We start from the raw sequence: 18419 nt of genomic DNA, 5'->3' as shown, positions 1-18419 counted from the left end.
AGGAATCACTCTAATATGAGGATTTATTATTAATGTTGGAAACAGTTTCATATTTGTGTGGAAACTGTGATACATTTTATTTTCCAGGATTTTCTGATGAATAGAAATTTAAAAAGAACAGCATTTATTTGAAATAGCATCTTTTGTAACATTATAAATGTCTTTCCTGTAACTTTTGATGGATTTAATGCGTCTTTGGTGGGAAAACTTGATTTCTTGACAAATGCTCTTAAAATGCTGATTATGTAAATATACCTTCATCTTCATCCTCTTCCTCCTTCACTACTGAGTGACTTTCCCCACTTTCCTGAGCCAAAGACAACATCCTCTCTTTCCCTCTCTTAAACTTCTGCTGTCGGCTTTTGATGCGGTCCATCCTGGGAGACACAGACAGAGGAAAAGTTTAGCTAGAGTTGACCTAATTTAGCTTTTCCCTTGAACACAATCAGAGTATAATTGAAGATAAAGAGGCAGAGAGGGCAAGAAAAGAAAAAAGCTTGGCAAGCCTGAGATATCACTGCTTGTATTAGGTTTTTAAGTTTGAATGTTCAAAAAAACACATTATTTTCCTCATATTCTCCATTGTTGCGGCTCCTCTCTTCCCAGTCTGTCAGAAACGCTCTGTTTACTTCCTGTCTCTATGAAGCCCCTCCTTCTGAAAAGCACACTGTGCTCTGATTGGTCAGCTGGAGCAGTGTGTTGTGATTGGTCTAGCACTTTGAGTGTGTGTGGGAAATGTCCCTCCCCATAACCACCAGTTTAAAGGGGTGGTATAATGCCCTTTTCACAAGATGTAAAATAAGTCTCTGATGTCTCCAGAATGTGTGTGTGAAGTTTTAGCTCAAAATACCCCACAGATCTTTTTATATAGCATGTTAAAATTGTCAGTTTTTGAGGGTGAGCAAAAACGCACCATTTTGTGTGTTCCTTTAAATGCAAATGAGCTGCTGCTCCCGGCACAGGGGGCGGAGCTTCAACAGCTTGCATTCACACACACGTTTAGCCTTTTATGTTCAAACCGGATTCAGACAATGATGGAGAGACTCGTGACAACATGTAGAAGCAACAGGACATTTCTGAATGGTTAGTTGATGAATTTATGCAGCTGATGTGTAGTTATCTTCTAGTCATTGATTAGCATATTCTGTCTTGATAATCTATAAATCGTGTTCTGGGGGCGGGGTTTATGTAAATTTTAGGGTTGGTGATGTCACTAACCCGGGAGGAATGTGGTGTAGTCTCTACCAGCCGTTTGTTGTAGTCCTTAAAAAGAGATTTCTGTAAAAGCAAATATCTCCCTTTGCTTTGAACTTTGAGCGTTGTAACTTTACAGATGTTGTTTATGCTCAAACAGCAACATTACACACTAACTAAAGCTAGAAAAGTCAAATCATAAATCAACCACCCCTTTAACACACTACTAACTAACTCAACAAGGCCCCGCCCCTTTATTCTGCATATCAATTATTATAATGAGGAATATTGTGACGTGTTCGTTCCCGGAAGAAACTCAAGACTACAATGGAGGCGTTTCAGGAGTTCAGGAACACTGACACTGATATAGAGAAGAACTGGAGCTTCTTCGTGTTCAAACAGCAACACTACACACTAAACACAGATGGAAAGAGCAGAATAGCTCCTCTAAGAAACATTAAGCAATGCAGAATCTCATTTATTTGTGTTCATGCATCCGTAAGCACATGATTTGATCGGACTGTGTGTAAAAGAATGCAGCAGTTGGCAGTAAACAATGAGACATTGTGAGTCCCACACTCATTCCCAAACTCACTGTCTCTTCAGCAGATCCATCGACTTCTTCTCTTCTTCTATTCTGGCTTTAACCGCCTTCACAATGGTCGCCTGAAACAACTCCGCTCCTCTGACAGACCAGAAACAAAGAACAAACACACAAACCACAGTCAGAATGAGTCCCCGATGATCCTAATAAACATTATTACATTCTGAAATATTAAGCAGTTTCAAATAAGAGTCAAAATGTGCAAGTGCTTATTACAGTCAAACCAAAATGTATTCAGACACATCTCTCACATCATCACAGTTTATTCGCTATAGTTTAGAGAATGGTGATAAAATATGAGCAGAACTCAGTTGATATTTGACTGGTTTTGTCCGTCCTTCTGTTAGACTGTCTCACACATGAATTATGTTGAATATCTGTCAGCTGTTAAATTTAACTACACTATTAGATAATACCAGTTTAGCTCAACCAATCACCAAGCAATGCTTCATTGTGTTCAGTCTGTGTGTAAAAAGAGCATTAGCAATTAAAGAAAACACACTTCAGCAAACAGCGGTGTGTGTGTACCTGTAATCATCTGTTAACAAACAAGGGTTACACTTTATTTTAAGGTGTCATTGTTACAGTGTAATTATATATTTAAGTACTGAGTAATATTAAGCAACTACATGCAGTTAGGGTAGGATTAGGGTTTGGTTGAGGGTTAGTTGCATGTAATTATGCATAATTTACTGTTATTACTACGGTAAGTACATGTAACATATGTAACAAGGACACTGTAAAATAAAGTGTTACCCAAACAAGTATTCATCACTTCAATGAAAATTAAACTATTACATCGCTTAAATTAACACCTTTTTCGCAAACTGTGATTTGGTATATGTACATTTCTGAAATACATAACTAAGACAGTTCCCTCTGATGACAGATCACTGTAAATTGTAATGTGGACTCATGCACTTTCTGTAAAGCTGCGTTGAAACGATGTGTGTTGTGAAAAGCGCTGTGAAAGGAGCTGTTGTACCTGGAGGCGAGGACCTGAGAGGACCGGATGTCGGCCACGACGTGCAGGAAGTAGTAGCTCATGAAGACTCGTCTCTGCAGGAGGAGGAAGGCGAAGCAGATGCTGTCCCAGATGATGCCGGCCTCGTCACTCGGCAGCTCACACTGCTTGTGTGCGTTCTGCTCCGCTGCGCGACACAGTGCAACATCAGTGCGCAATCAAGCTCTGTTATTAAAACTGATGTTAATGAGCAATCAGCATCGCACACCTGCAGGTGCGTGGGGGAATAGACCAGACCGGTCGGGAAACAAGGAAATCCCGCACACTATCAATACTTGCAAACGAGTATCAACATTTTAATAGCAACGTTTCGGTTTAATGACCTTCATCAGGCATATGAAATGATTAGGCATTAAAAAAATATTATTATTATTATTCATTATTATTAACAGGCACATTAAAAGTGATATTAAAATGAGCAAATAATGAACCTTTATAAGCTGTTCAGCCATTTATTTTAGTTTATAAAAAAGGTTTCCCCAATCTGAGTGGTTCAAAACTTGGTGACTTTTTTTTGTTGATATGCAATCTAATCAAACAAACAAACAAAAATCATGTGGGCATTAAAAAAAATACATTTTTCAAAAAGCTTAGCCTTTAGAATTTATTAGTACAATTAATTACATATTGTAAAAACAGTGAGTTAAAGTGCCACTATTTTAAAAGTTCCTAACTTTGTTTGGTTTTCTCCTATTACAGGTTTACATGCATCCAAGGTCAAAATTTTATAATAATACACATCACAGCATCAGCTCTTTTCTCTCAGTGTCTGAAAATATTCAATAAAGGATTCAGTCTCTCTAAACCCCGCCTCTCTGAGAGCTGCTCTACTCTGATTGGTCAGACAGCTCAGTCTGTTGTGATTGGTCTACTCTGATTGGTCAGACAGCTCAGTCTGTTGTGATCGGTCTACTCTGATTGGTCAGACGACCCAGTCTGTTGTGCTTGGTCTACTCTGCTCTGATTGGTCAGACGGCTCAGTCTGTTGTGATTGGTCTACTCTGATTGGTCAGACGGCTCAGTCTGTTGTGATTGGTCTACTCTGCTCTGATTGGTCAGACGGCTCAGTCTGTTGTGATTGGTCGGCCGCTTACAGCACGTGTCAGAAGCCAAACGCTCATTATCATATCTGAGTCTCAGCTCTTGATCACAGTGATACGAACAGTAACGATGGCGTGGGTTTTACCGTATCAATCTCATCAAAGTGGATTTGCTTTGTCAGCAGAAAACAGCGTCTTCTCGACAAGAACAACACGAACCAAACTCTTCCAGTCTCAGATAAACTAGTGTTTGAGGGCGGGGCTAAGTGCTGCTCAGCCAATCAAGACCACAGGCTGGCATTATGCGAATTAGTTGAGAAGTGAGGAAGTGAGACTGGAATTACTGACACTCGTTTCAGTTCAGAATCACTTCTTTCTTTTAGGAGACAATAACTCCATTTATCTGCACTTTTGATCTTTGCAGATCTTTTACATTCACATTCAGCTGCATTACACACTACATTTAATTTTAAAATTACATTGTATATATATATTTTTTTTTTTGTTTCACACATTACAATCACATTCTATAAAGTGAGTCCAAAGACGGCATTTTTATAATTTGTGTTATTTTATATAAGGTTAATTTTAGGTTAGATTTCACAGTTTTCAGCATAAAAACGAGGGATTTGTAGCACCGAAAAGTCATGGGACACAAAAAGAGTACAATGAAAGTTGAAAGTGAGCATTCACTTTCTTGAACCAAAGAGGAAATGAAAGCATAACTTACGTTTTGAATATCCTTTTATAGTGCAAGCCAGACTGAACAACTGGATCAGCCAGCAGTGATTCGCCACCAGCGCTTTTATATATCCACAGGCCGCTATCTGAGAGACAAGAGAACAGAAGCTATAACGACATCCAGCAAAAATATCGTCTCTGTGTATCTCAAATGTTGGACGAACCTCTTTGAAAGAGAACATTGTTGTTTGTCAATGAGAAATAGTTTCCATTTGTTACCCTCAAGTGTGTAATTATTTATTAAATCCGACAAACACTTCTTTTCACTCCACACCCTCCGAAATCTGAGCATTTTTAACAGGACGGCCCAGACGTTATCATTTATTTCAGCGCACGGATTTTTAAAGCTAATTTACAACACCTTGAATGAACCAAATTTATGAGATGCTTACTGAGAGAATGTTTTTCATGGTGATCACAAACACATTGTACGCTATGAGGAAGTCCCAGTAATGAAGGATGCTTTTGATTGGCTTCAGTAACAGCTCGCCTCCAAAAATCAGGAAGTAGAAGCAAGCGACCAGGTAACCCATACAGAAGATGCTGATGCGTGTGGTGCCCGTGATGAAGATGATGGTCAGGACGAACCAGAACAGGTAGCTGAACATGATCACCTTCAGCATATCCAAATACGACCTGCAAAACGAAACATCCTTTTATAGATCATACTTATATATTTGACCTCATACTTACAATAGTCAACATTTGAAGAGGATCAAAAAAGTTCAAAGTTCAAAGACAAGAACGGGTATTGTTCAAAATTCATGTATCACTTTGATGAAAGGTTTTGATCCACTTCTAATGTTGACTACTGTATATTCCCCTCATTCACTCGTTTCATTTGATCCAGATGAATATTATTGGTGTTACAGGGCTTGTATTTCAGCGTGTATTGTGCATAATCTCACTCATTCCTGCAGATTTAGTGCTTGCACCCAAAGTACACGCACATAAAGCCACCTCTCAGAACTAAATTGAGTTCTTTTTCACTGCTTATTGCGCTTAATCAGTCAAATACACACAAAATAATGTCAAAATGCCAGTCTTGGAGAATCTTCACGTAAACACAGTCAGTTATGTTGAATATAACTGAAAGTAAACAGTTGAGAAAGAGAAAGTATGTGTAACAGTATAATGGATCCGTGTGTCAGGACTTAAAGGGGCTGTTTACACTTGGCCACTTCATGCGTTTTCTCAGATCGGAGAGCTATCTGATTTATCTAAACGATTCCATTTACACCTGGTCACATAAATGTGTTTTTGCGAAACGGATTTAAATCCGATCTTCAATTCCCGCGCTATATGCAGATTTAATGGAGTGCACGTCACCGAAAGCGACAGATATGAGATGCATTTTATTGATCAGCTAAAATTTCTGAATCAAAGTCCGCAATAAGAGAGAGCGCCAACAGCCCTGGTAAGATCATTTCGTTTCTTTACTTTTAATGATGATGATTGTGTGTTAAGCGTCTGCGACTTGCTTTCACTTTGATTTGCGATAGTTTGCACGTTGGCTTGATGAATAGATGCTCAGCATAGTCTGCGGTGATGCGTGTTCCAGTAGCGTCGCCATATCTGGCTATAACATTACCTATAGCCTATAACACGCTCTCATACGTTTATTTTTTTAGCATTTTTGGGAGGAGTACAATTTACATATGTGGTTTGAACAACCAGATGCATTTACACTTGTCCAGTTTCGTCTGGAATTACACACATCACATTAGCTGGTTATTTTGATTTATTATTGGAATATGCAACTATAATAATAAGGATAATGATGAAGAAGTGGAGAAACTGACCGCACTTGTGATATCCTCTAAATGTGATCAGAGCAGCAGACAGGCATCATTAAGAGCAGAAAATCTCCAAATTCCTTCATCGCCATCATCATTTCTAATGTTTGCTCTGGCTGAAGGCAGCAGAGAGTGTGCAGAGTCACTACAGCTGATGGATGACTGGAGCAGAGATAAACTGCACTGTCCTGATCTAGAGTCACTATTCATTGGATGGCAGTAAAATTAATACGAGTTGCTTTATGTTTTAACTTTCTTGAGTTCCCCATTTAACAACATATTTACATGCAGCTTCATAATGCCATTCTCATGAAGTTTAGGCAATATCACCTCATGTAAACACAACACTTCATATCATATTCAATAAACATAGCATTTTTGGGGCACTGAAGAAACCGAGTTCATGTTGATGGTTGTGCTTCATGAATATAATGCAGGTTAAAAACATCTGAATGAAGACATTTTAGATGTGTAACTGAAAAATCCAGTACATCCATTGAAATGTGTTTTGCATTTGACGTAAGTAGATTAAAACAGTGTCCAGTTTTACGCTGTACATGTGTGAATAATACAGTAAAAATAACCACGATTCTTAGCGCATAATCAGAATAATGAAAATTGCATGTAAATGGGAGTGAAGAGGTTTGTAATGTAAACATCTAAGTGCACTCTGATTACGGGAAATAATCACATTATTGGTGCACGTGAAAACATAGTCAATATCTGAAGACATTTTTACCAGTTATTCTGTTGTAATTGTGACAAAGCTGAGTTTTTTTTAATAGAAACTGGGAGTGTTGAAAAATTAACTGTATGTTCTAGAATAAAGACAATAGTTAGGGGTGTGTGGGTGTATGTGTGTGTGTGTGGGGGGGGCTTAAAATAAATATGGTGTGTTTTTTCAGCATTTTATTTCAGTTATATTATTTTAATATGAATTCTTTTTTTTGTCATTCTGCAGCCCTTTTTTGCAAAGCAATATGATGTTGGCTAAAAGCACATGGAATACAAATCCGTAATATTATTTTTGATTTGAAATAGACCATTCAAAGTATTTCAAAAGAGCAAAACATAAAATAAAAGGCTAAATATAAGATATAATAATGAATATAGAACTGTATTTGATAGTAAGTGAGATCAGGTCGTAGGTGACGGTCTGACCTGCAGTGGATGAAGTCGGGCACAGGGTTGTGTTGGCTGAAGCTGGCGGCGTCCAGGTCTCGACAGATCTCCACATTATCACCGGCCAGCATCTGCACAGGCGTCACACACTCCTCCTCGAACACACGGCCCTGCAGCGACGCGCAGAGCAGCAGCAAGAAGTCGTCTACACACAAAACAACCACAGTTAAACCTCAGCAAGAAGTCGTCTACACACAGAACCACAGTTAAACCACAGCAAGAAGTCGTCTACACACAGAACCACAGTTAAACCTCAGCAAGAAGTCGTCTACACACAGAACCACAGTTAAACCTCAGCAAGAAGTCGTCTACACACAGAACCACAGTTAAACCTCAACAAGAAGTCGTCTACACACAGAACCACAGTTAAACCTCAGCAAGAAGTCGTCTACACACAAAAGAACCACAGTTAAACCTCAGCAAGAAGTCATCTACACACAGAACCACAGTTAGGCCTCAGCAAGAAGTCGTCTACACACAGAACCACAGTTAGGCCTCAGCAAGAAGTCGTCTACACACAGAACCACAGTTAGACCTCAGCAAGAAGTCGTCTACACACAGAACCACAGTTAAACCACAGCAAGAAGTCGTCTACACACAGAACCACAGTTAGGCCTCAGCAAGAAGTCGTCTACACACAGAACCACAGTTAGACCTCAGCAAGAAGTCGTCTACACACAGAACCACAGTTAAACCACAGCAAGAAGTCGTCTACACACAGAACCACAGTTAGGCCTCAGCAAGAAGTCGTCTACACACAGAACCACAGTTAGACCTCAGCAAGAAGTCGTCTACACACAGAACCACAGTTAAACCTCAGCAAGAAGTCGTCTACACACAGAACCACAGTTAAACCTCAGCAAGAAGTCGTCTACACACAGAACCACAGTTAAACCACAGCAAGAAGTCGTCTACACACAGAACCACAGTTAGGCCTCAGCAAGAAGTCGTCTACACACAGAACCACAGTTAGGCCTCAGCAAGAAGTCGTCTACACACAGAACCACAGTTAGGCCTCAGCAAGAAGTCGTCTACACACAGAACCACAGTTAAACCACAGCAAGAAGTCGTCTACACACAGAACCACAGTTAGGCCTCAGCAAGAAGTCGTCTACACACAGAACCACAGTTAGACCTCAGCAAGAAGTCGTCTACACACAGAACCACAGTTAAACCTCAGCAAGAAGTCGTCTACACACAGAACCACAGTTAAACCTCAGCAAGAAGTCGTCTACACACAGAACCACAGTTAAACCACAGCAAGAAGTCGTCTACACACAGAACCACAGTTAGGCCTCAGCAAGAAGTCGTCTACACAGAGAACCACAGTTAAACCTCAGCAAGAAGTCGTCTACACACAGAACCACAGTTAAACCTCAGCAAGAAGTCGTCTACACACAGAACCACAGTTAAACCCAGGGAACTACACTGCGACCAAAATGGTCGCATATGCGACCTTTTGAAATGCCATTGCGACCGTAATTTTTAATGGGTCGCAAATGTATCACTGATTATTTTTGTACCTATGTTTTAGGCTATGATTTACTATGAACATTTATTAAAAAAGAAATGTGTATTTTAAGAATACGTTTTATAACGTGCACTGCCTATGAGCATTCAAAACATCAAGTTAACTTCAGCCCCGCGACCGTTACTTAGATTAAAACCATTGTATCAGTGCTGCGCGAGCGGCTCTCTCTCTCTCACACAAACAAACACGGACGCGCACACACAGAGAGAGAAGATAATTGTAAAATGAAAATTGACGGGCTATAGTTTACATTTAATATTTAATGTTTTATATTTTAACGTGTTCTAACGTGTGCGTTCCTTCATCAGCGCGTAACGTTACGTGAAGCTCACATGCACTAAAAGCCTGTCTACCAGCGCCTGGATACTGGACTAAGTTATCTTTCGAGTCTTATTGTGCTTATACTATTAAATACACACAAGGTTTAGATAAACAAAGTCGGTTATGACTAAAGTGAAAGCAAACTTGAGAAAATTGAATAAATCTGCTTGTCAAATGCGTGTATATTAGACGCAACTCTTAAAGAGACAGTAGCAATAGTAAACACGCTGCCGCTTGTCCTTAAAGGGATAGTTCACCCAAAAATCATTTAAACGCACTCTAATGTTGTTCCAAACCTGTATTAATTTCCTTCTAATATTTTCTAATATTTTTCTAATATTAATATTTTGAAGAATGTGGCTATCCAGTAGCTGGTCCCCATTGACTTCCAAAGGAGAAAAATATTCTAAGTCACTGGGGTAGGCCTACATCAACTGTTTGGTTACCCACATTCTTCCAAATAACTTTTATTTTCAACAGAAGAAAGAAACTCATTCGAGTTTAAAACAACTTGAGAGAGTAAATTATGACAATTTGAAATTTTAGGAGAACTATTCCTTTTATGTTAATAAAACAACAAAATGCAAAGAGAAAATCACTCATGCTCTTGAATGAAGTAGCTTTAATAAGTATCAATGTATAATTTATACAGTGAAGTGTATTTTGTTTTATTTTCATATTTGTTCATTTAATTACTTTCTTCAATGCTACTGTTAAATACACCTACTGAAGCTGAAAACATAAAACACTATTTAATTTGTATATTAAGTTGTGTATGTGTAATGTGCATCTTTGATCTTAATATTTAATAACAAAGAAAATAATGACAAATATTTTTATCTTCACCCCTGTCTGGCATTTTTTTTATATATGTTTTGTTACCCAAGGCTTTGTTTTTAAAATATGAACATAAGTTTTGGCTGTAATGCTCAGTCGCAAAATAGTAAAACCAACATAAAAAAGAATCGTGATAAAATCGTGAATCGTGATTTTCCTGAAAAAAATCGTGATACAATATTTTTGCCATTGGGATAATAAATTAAGTAGCCTATCTTAATTGTACACAATGTTCCTGTTTTTTTTTAGTATTTTTTTTATGCCATAACAGCAATATTAATATCGGTTATTATCGGTATCGACCACAATTTTCACATCGGTGCATCACTACTTAAGAGTTCAGGAGTCTGCCCATCTGTGCCAACCATAGCATGTTGAAATCCATTTAGGAGAAAATCTATCCCAACCAATGTTAAAGAAAACAAAAACAAGAAGGCATGTGGTTTAAAAGATGGCAAGTAAAATAAAAAGCACATCTGTATGTAATACAGTTTCATTATTGTTTATTATTATCCAGAGCGGCTAACTATAAATAATTTGTGCGACCAAATCATGTTTTGCGCCAGTAACTGAAAAAGTTAGTAGCGCAAGTGCCACCAGTGGAAAAGGTTAGTGTAGTTCCCTGTAAACCTCAGCAAGAAGTCGTCTACACACAGAACCACAGTTAAACCTCAGCAAGAAGTCGTCTACACACAGAACCACAGTTAAACCTCAGCAAGAAGTCGTCTACACACAGAACCACAGTTAAACCTCAGCAAGAAGTCGTCTACACACAGAACCACAGTTAAACCTCAGCAAGAAGTCGTCTACACACAGAACCACAGTTAGACCACAGAGAACCACAGTTAAACCTCAGCAAGAAGTCGTCTACACACAGAACCACAGTTAAACCTCAGCAAGAAGTCGTCTACACACAGAACCACAGTTAGACCTCAGCAAGAAGTCGTCTACACACAGAACCACAGTTAAACCTCAGCAAGAAGTCGTCTACACACAGAACCACAGTTAAACCTCAGCAAGAAGTCGTCTACACACAGAACCACAGTTAAACCTCAGCAAGAAGTCGTCTACACACAGAACCACAGTTAAACCTCAGCAAGAAGTCGTCTACACACAAAAGAACCACAGTTAAACCACAGCAAGAAGTCGTCTACACACAAAACAACCACAGTTAAACCTCAGCAAGAAGTCGTCTACACACAGAACCACAGTTAAACCACAGCAAGAAGTCGTCTACACACAGAACCACAGTTAAACCACAGCAAGAAGTCGTCTACACACAGAACCACAGTTAGACCTCAGCAAGAAGTCGTCTACACACAGAACCACAGTTAAACCTCAGCAAGAAGTCGTCTACACACAGAACCACAGTTAAACCTCAGCAAGAAGTCGTCTACACACAGAACCACATTTAAACCACAGCAAGAAGTCGTCTACACACAGAACAACAGTTAAACCTCAGCAAGAAGTCGTCTACACACAGAACCACAGTTAGGCCTCAGCAAGAAGTCGTCTACACACAGAACCACAGTTAAACCTCAGCAAGAAGTCGTCTACACACAGAACCACAGTTAAACCACAGCAAGAAGTCGTCTACACACAGAACCACAGTTAAACCTCAGCAAGAAGTCGTCTACACACAGAACCACAGTTAAACCACAGCAAGAAGTCGTCTACACACAGAGAACCACAGTTAAACCTCAGCAAGAAGTCGTCTACACACAGAACCACAGTTAAACCTCAGCAAGAAGTCGTCTACACACAGAACCACAGTTAAACCTCAGCAAGAAGTCGTCTACACACAGAACCACAGTTAAACCTCAGCAAGAAGTCGTCTACACACAGAACAACGGTTAAACCACAGCAAGAAGTCGTCTACACACAGAACCACAGTTAAACCTCAGCAAGAAGTCGTCTACACACAGAACCACAGTTAAACCTCAGCAAGAAGTCGTCTACACACAGAACACCAGTTAAACCACAGCAAGAAGTCGTCTACACACAAAACAACCACAGTTAAACCACAGCAAGAAGTCGTCTACACACAAAACAACCACAGTTAAACCACAGCAAGAAGTCGTCTACACACAAAACAACCACAGTTAAACCTCAGCAAGAAGTCGTCTACACACAGAACCACAGTTAAACCACAGCAAGAAGTCGTCTACACACAGAACCACAGTTAAACCACAGCAAGAAGTCGTCTACACACAGAACCACAGTTAGACCTCAGCAAGAAGTCGTCTACACACAGAACCACAGTTAAACCTCAGCAAGAAGTCGTCTACACACAGAACCACAGTTAAACCTCAGCAAGAAGTCGTCTACACACAGAACCACATTTAAACCACAGCAAGAAGTCGTCTACACACAGAACAACGGTTAAACCACAGCAAGAAGTCGTCTACACACAGAACCACAGTTAGGCCTCAGCAAGAAGTCGTCTACACACAGAACCACAGTTAAACCACAGCAAGAAGTCGTCTACACACAGAACCACAGTTAAACCTCAGCAAGAAGTCGTCTACACACAGAACCACAGTTAAACCTCAACAAGAAGTCGTCTACACACAGAACCACAGTTAAACCACAGCAAGAAGTCGTCTACACACAGAACCACAGTTAGACCACAGCAAGAAGTCGTCTACACACAGAACCACAGTTAGGCCTCAGCAAGAAGTCGTCTACACACAGAACCACAGTTAAACCTCAACAAGAAGTCGTCTACACACAGAACCACAGTTAAACCACAGCAAGAAGTCGTCTACACACAGAACAACGGTTAAACAACAGCAAGAAGTCGTCTACACACAGAACCACAGTTAGGCCTCAGCAAGAAGTCGTCTACACACAGAACCACAGTTAAACCACAGCAAGACGTCGTCTACACACAGAACCACAGTTAAACCTCAGCAAGAAGTCGTCTACACAAAGAACCACAGTTAAACCTCAACAAGAAGTCGTCTACACACAGAACCACAGTTAAACCACAGCAAGAAGTCGTCTACACACAGAACCACAGTTAAACCTCAGCAAGAAGTCGTCTACACACAGAACCACAGTTAGACCACAGCAAGAAGTCGTCTACACACAGAACCACAATTAGGCCTCAGCAAGAAGTCGTCTACACACAGAACCACAGTTAAACCTCAACAAGAAGTCGTCTACACACAGAACCACAGTTAAACCACAGCAAGAAGTCGTCTACACACAGAACCACAGTTAGGCCTCAGCAAGAAGTCGTCTACACACAGAACCACAGTTAAACCTCAGCAAGAAGTCGTCTACACACAGAACCACAGTTAAACCTCAGCAAGAAGTCGTCTACACACAAAACAACCACAGTTAAACCTCAGCAAGAAGTCGTCTACACACAGAACCACAGTTAAACCTCAGCAAGAAGTCGTCTACACACAAAAGAACCACAGTTAAACCACAGCAAGAAGTCGTCTACACACAAAACAACCACAGTTAAACCTCAGCAAGAAGTCGTCTACACACAGAACCACAGTTAAACCACAGCAAGAAGTCGTCTACACACAAAAGAACCACAGTTAAACCTCAGCAAGAAGTCGTCTACACACAAAAGAACCACAGTTAAACCTCAGCAAGAAGTCGTCTACACACAAAACAACCACAGTTAAACCTCAGCAAGAAGTCGTCTACACACAGAACCACAGTTAAACCTCAGCAAGAAGTCGTCTACACACAAAAGAACCACAGTTAAACCACAGCAAGAAGTCGTCTACACACAAAACAACCACAGTTAAACCTCAGCAAGAAGTCGTCTACACACAGAACCACAGTTAAACCTCAGCAAGAAGTCGTCTACACACAGAACCACATTTAAACCACAGCAAGAAGTCGTCTACACACAGAACCACAGTTAAACCTCAGCAAGAAGTCGTCTACACACAGAACCAGAGTTAAACCTCAGCAAGAAGTCGTCTACACACAGAACCAGTTAAACCTCAGCAAGAAGTCGTCTACACACAGAACCACAGTTAGACCTCAGCAAGAAGTCGTCTACACACAGAACCACAGTTAAACCTCAGCAAGAAGTCGTCTACACACAGAACCACAGTTAAACCTCAGCAAGAAGTCGTCTACACACAGAACCACAGTTAAACCACAGCAAGAAGTCGTCTACACACAGAACCACAATTAGGCCTCAGCAAGAAGTCGTCTACACACAGAACCACAGTTAAACCTCAACAAGAAGTCGTCTACACACAGAACCACAGTTAAACCACAGCAAGAAGTCGTCTACACACAGAACCACAGTTAGGCCTCAGCAAGAAGTCGTCTACACACAGAACCACAGTTAAACCTCAGCAAGAAGTCGTCTACACACAGAACCACAGTTAAACCTCAGCAAGAAGTCGTCTACACACAAAACAACCACAGTTAAACCTCAGCAAGAAGTCATCTACACACAAAACAACCACAGTTAAACCTCAGCAAGAAGTCGTCTACACACAGAACCACAGTTAAACCTCAGCAAGAAGTCGTCTACACACAAAAGAACCACAGTTAAACCACAGCAAGAAGTCGTCTACACACAAAACAACCACAGTTAAACCTCAGCAAGAAGTCGTCTACACACAGAACCACAGTTAAACCACATCAAGAAGTCGTCTACACACAGAACCACAGTTAAACCTCAGCAAGAAGTCGTCTACACACAGAACCACAGTTAAACCACAGCAAGAAGTCGTCTACACAGAGAACCACAGTTAAACCACAGCAAGAAGTCGTCTACACACAGAACCACAGTTAAACCTCAGCAAGAAGTCGTCTACACAGAGAACCACAGTTAAACCACAGCAAGAAGTCGTCTACACAGAACCACAGTTAAACCTCAGCAAGAAGTCGTCTACACACAGAACCACAGTTAAACCTCAGCAAGAAGTCGTCTACACTAGGGGTGTCCATGGTTAACCGGTTAACCGATTAACCGTTAAAAATTGCGTAACCGAGTGAAACATTTTGCTCGGTTAATTTAGTTGTAATACATTTTTGCACCACCAGAGACCGCTAGACCAGTTTTCTAATATGAAGCAAAAGAAAGAAAGAAAGCGCGCGTCCGAGAGTGAAGGCTGTGCGCGAGCCAGAAACAAACATAGTATCCGCGCTACTGATCGCAGCACAATAATATCTGTCTGCAGAGCCACAGCTTTACCCCAGCAGTTACCCGCGCATGCGTTTACCGTTACATTAACCCATACATTTTGTATTATGCATTTCCTAAACATGTACTTGCTAATCAAACACTTTATATGAACAAACTACTAATCAATAAAACACAATCGGTCTTCCGACCTTTTACTATTGTGTTGATATGCGCGAGGGAGAGAGAGCAATACAGCGCTCGTGTTGTTTGAGGGCGGTGAGAGTGCGCGCGCGCGCGGCCTGGGCTCTCTCACTGCTTGTTCTTATCATGGTTCTTATGCGCCCTGTCCGCTGATCTTAATAATTAGTTGTTACGACGACTTATTTGTTCCCTCGTTTTAATAAATCGTGGACACGTTGAACTAATTCCCTCCCTCATTTTGATTAAACGAATTACAACGTGGCCAAAAAACCGACTTTGATATTATTAATTAGTGAATGCTAAAGACCTATTTTTTGTGAATTGGTGAATATTCAGGTGAATTATTTCGTGGCCACGAATTAATAATTATTAAACTGTTTTTCTCACTAGTAGGGCTGTACTGCCCTAGTCGATTAGTCGATTAGTTGGTCGATACGTTCTGGTTCGACCAAAATTCTGATTGGTCGATTTTCTGCCGCGTTTATTTCATCAGTTTTGCCGCGCTGAGGCGCGCTCATTTCATCAGGTGGAAAGCACTAACTGCTAATGGGGGTGTTTTCAGAGTACCCTTGTTTCACTGTAACAGTCTGTCTTCAAAACACCCCCCTTGTTTTCACCTTTTTTGGATTAGTCCAACCCAAGAGAGAGCGTCGAGCATAGAAGGTTTGATGCTGAATATTATTTATTTAATTGTGAGAGCGTTTAATAGTCAGTCCTCTTCTAACATGTCAACAACAAAGAAATCGACAGTGTGGCAGCATTTTGTTAAAATTGATAACATGAAAAAGGTCGAATGCAAAGTTTGCAAGCAACAGTTTTCCACAGCTTGACGACAAACATGACATATCATCTAAAAGTGGTAACGTTAAGCTCACTTGTCTGCGTTAGCTTGCCCTGTCTGTTTTGAGTAGGCTATATGAACATATTAGAATTTGCATATTTCAATGTTTTAGTGTGATAACCTAACTTTTTTATTTTTTATTTGGAGCCTAATGCGCAATTGTGCTGTGCTGTTGGTGTGTTAGTTTTGAGCCTAGGATGCTTTATTTTTCAGTTATGCACTTTATTTCGTTTCTGCTCTTGATCTGGTTTGTTTAATAAATATTATTTTTTTTATTAAAGTGGACGTGCCTTTTGTGTTTATTAAGAGTAAAAGCTTTAATTTAATATTAATAGTCTATTCGTGTCTCAGCTGCGACGCTGAGCTCATGTTCAGCCTCGCTCGGTGCGAGGACATGCACGGTGAAATGATAGCGTCTGACAGTTATAACTTATTATAACATATGACAAAAATAATTGTCTAAATTATGTTGCATATTCCTCAACAGTTCTTGTGATGATATCACTAGTTGACAACATAGTACTATTTTCGGAAATCATAAGCTATGATATTGCGCAGGTGCACGTGATGCAGCGCCGTCAGAGCTGACAAACTCGAGTGTCAGACTCATTTCAGTGCAAAATAATTAGGTCAAAAACGATTTAATATACTGCAAATAGCCTACTAGTTGTTTATGTTTATTTATAATTCATTTAGGCGGACAACAAGGCTACCAAGTCCTGCGCAAAGTGCGCATCTAATTAATTTAACGGGGTTTTTTTCTAACGTCATTTTTAGTCGATTTTAGTCGATTTCTAGTCGAAAATTTCAGGACTTCGGTCGACCAAGATTTTCTTTGGTTGAGTACAGCCCTACTCACTAGTGAAAATAGCTCTTCAGTGAAGGCCGACTATTCTCGTACATCTTTTTATTCCTTTTTTTTTTCGTGTGTGTGTGAATTGGTGAATATTCAGGTGAATTGTTTCGTGGCCACGAATTAATATTACCTCAGCACGTTTTACAAGACCCTTCTCGATCGCAGCGGTAACGAGCACTTTGATCACTTAAAAAACAAAATATTTCAGCGCTAGATCGCCTAAAAAAAAACGAACGAAATGAATGCTCTGCTAGTTAACTGGAGATGTGTTTTTTTATTTGTATTGGTAACGTTATTCATCCCGCGAGATGTTTCAAAAGTGGTGGGGACAATATCGACCTTAGAAAATAGTGGTGCTGAGGACATTCCCACCCGCAAATTACGCCTATCTCGGGGTTGCGGCGCGCACACTGTGGTTAACCACAGTTAAACCTCAGCAAGAAGTCGTCTACACACAGAACCACAGTTAAACCTCAGCAAGAAGTCGTCTACACACAGAACCACAGTTAAACCTCAGCAAGAAGTCGTCTACACACAGCACAACTGTTAAACCACAGCAAGAAGTCGTCTACACACAGAACCACAGTTAAACCTCAGCAAGAAGTCGTCTACACACAGAACCACAGTTAAACCTCAGCAAGAAGTCGTCTACACACAGAACACCAGTTAAACCACAGCAAGAAGTCGTCTACACACAAAACAACCACAGTTAAACCACAGCAAGAAGTCGTCTACACACAAAACAACCACAGTTAAACCACAGCAAGAAGTCGTCTACACACAAAACAACCACAGTTAAACCTCAGCAAGAAGTCGTCTACACACAGAACCACAGTTAAACCACAGCAAGAAGTCGTCTACACACAGAACCACAGTTAAACCACAGCAAGAAGTCGTCTACACACAGAACCACAGTTAGACCTCAGCAAGAAGTCGTCTACACACAGAACCACAGTTAAACCTCAGCAAGAAGTCGTCTACACACAGAACCACAGTTAAACCTCAGCAAGAAGTCGTCTACACACAGAACCACATTTAAACCACAGCAAGAAGTCGTCTACACACAGAACAACGGTTAAACCACAGCAAGAAGTCGTCTACACACAGAACCACAGTTAGGCCTCAGCAAGAAGTCGTC

The 18419-nt window shown here is 40.4% G+C and overlaps 1 protein-coding gene across 2 annotated transcripts in view; it reads right to left on the bottom strand.

The window, feature by feature from the left end:
• piezo2a (piezo-type mechanosensitive ion channel component 2a) overlaps nt 1–18419 on the bottom strand; it is a 212844-nt gene that overhangs the window by 52097 nt on the left and 142328 nt on the right. For both annotated transcript variants that reach the window (XM_081353359.1, XM_081353360.1), the window contains 6 exons: nt 7561–7726; nt 4996–5239; nt 4593–4689; nt 2784–2949; nt 1790–1879; nt 256–377 (listed from right to left, as the gene is read on the bottom strand). In XM_081353359.1, the coding sequence (XP_081209485.1) occupies nt 256–377; nt 1790–1879; nt 2784–2949; nt 4593–4689; nt 4996–5239; nt 7561–7726 (885 nt within the window). The remainder of the gene's footprint in view (nt 1–255; nt 378–1789; nt 1880–2783; nt 2950–4592; nt 4690–4995; nt 5240–7560; nt 7727–18419) is intronic.

Source organism: Scardinius erythrophthalmus (assembly GCF_964197995.2).
Source record: "Scardinius erythrophthalmus genome assembly, chromosome: 22".
Lineage (NCBI taxonomy): Eukaryota > Metazoa > Chordata > Actinopteri > Cypriniformes > Leuciscidae > Scardinius > Scardinius erythrophthalmus.
This window is presented reverse-complemented; position numbering and strand designations above follow the sequence as displayed.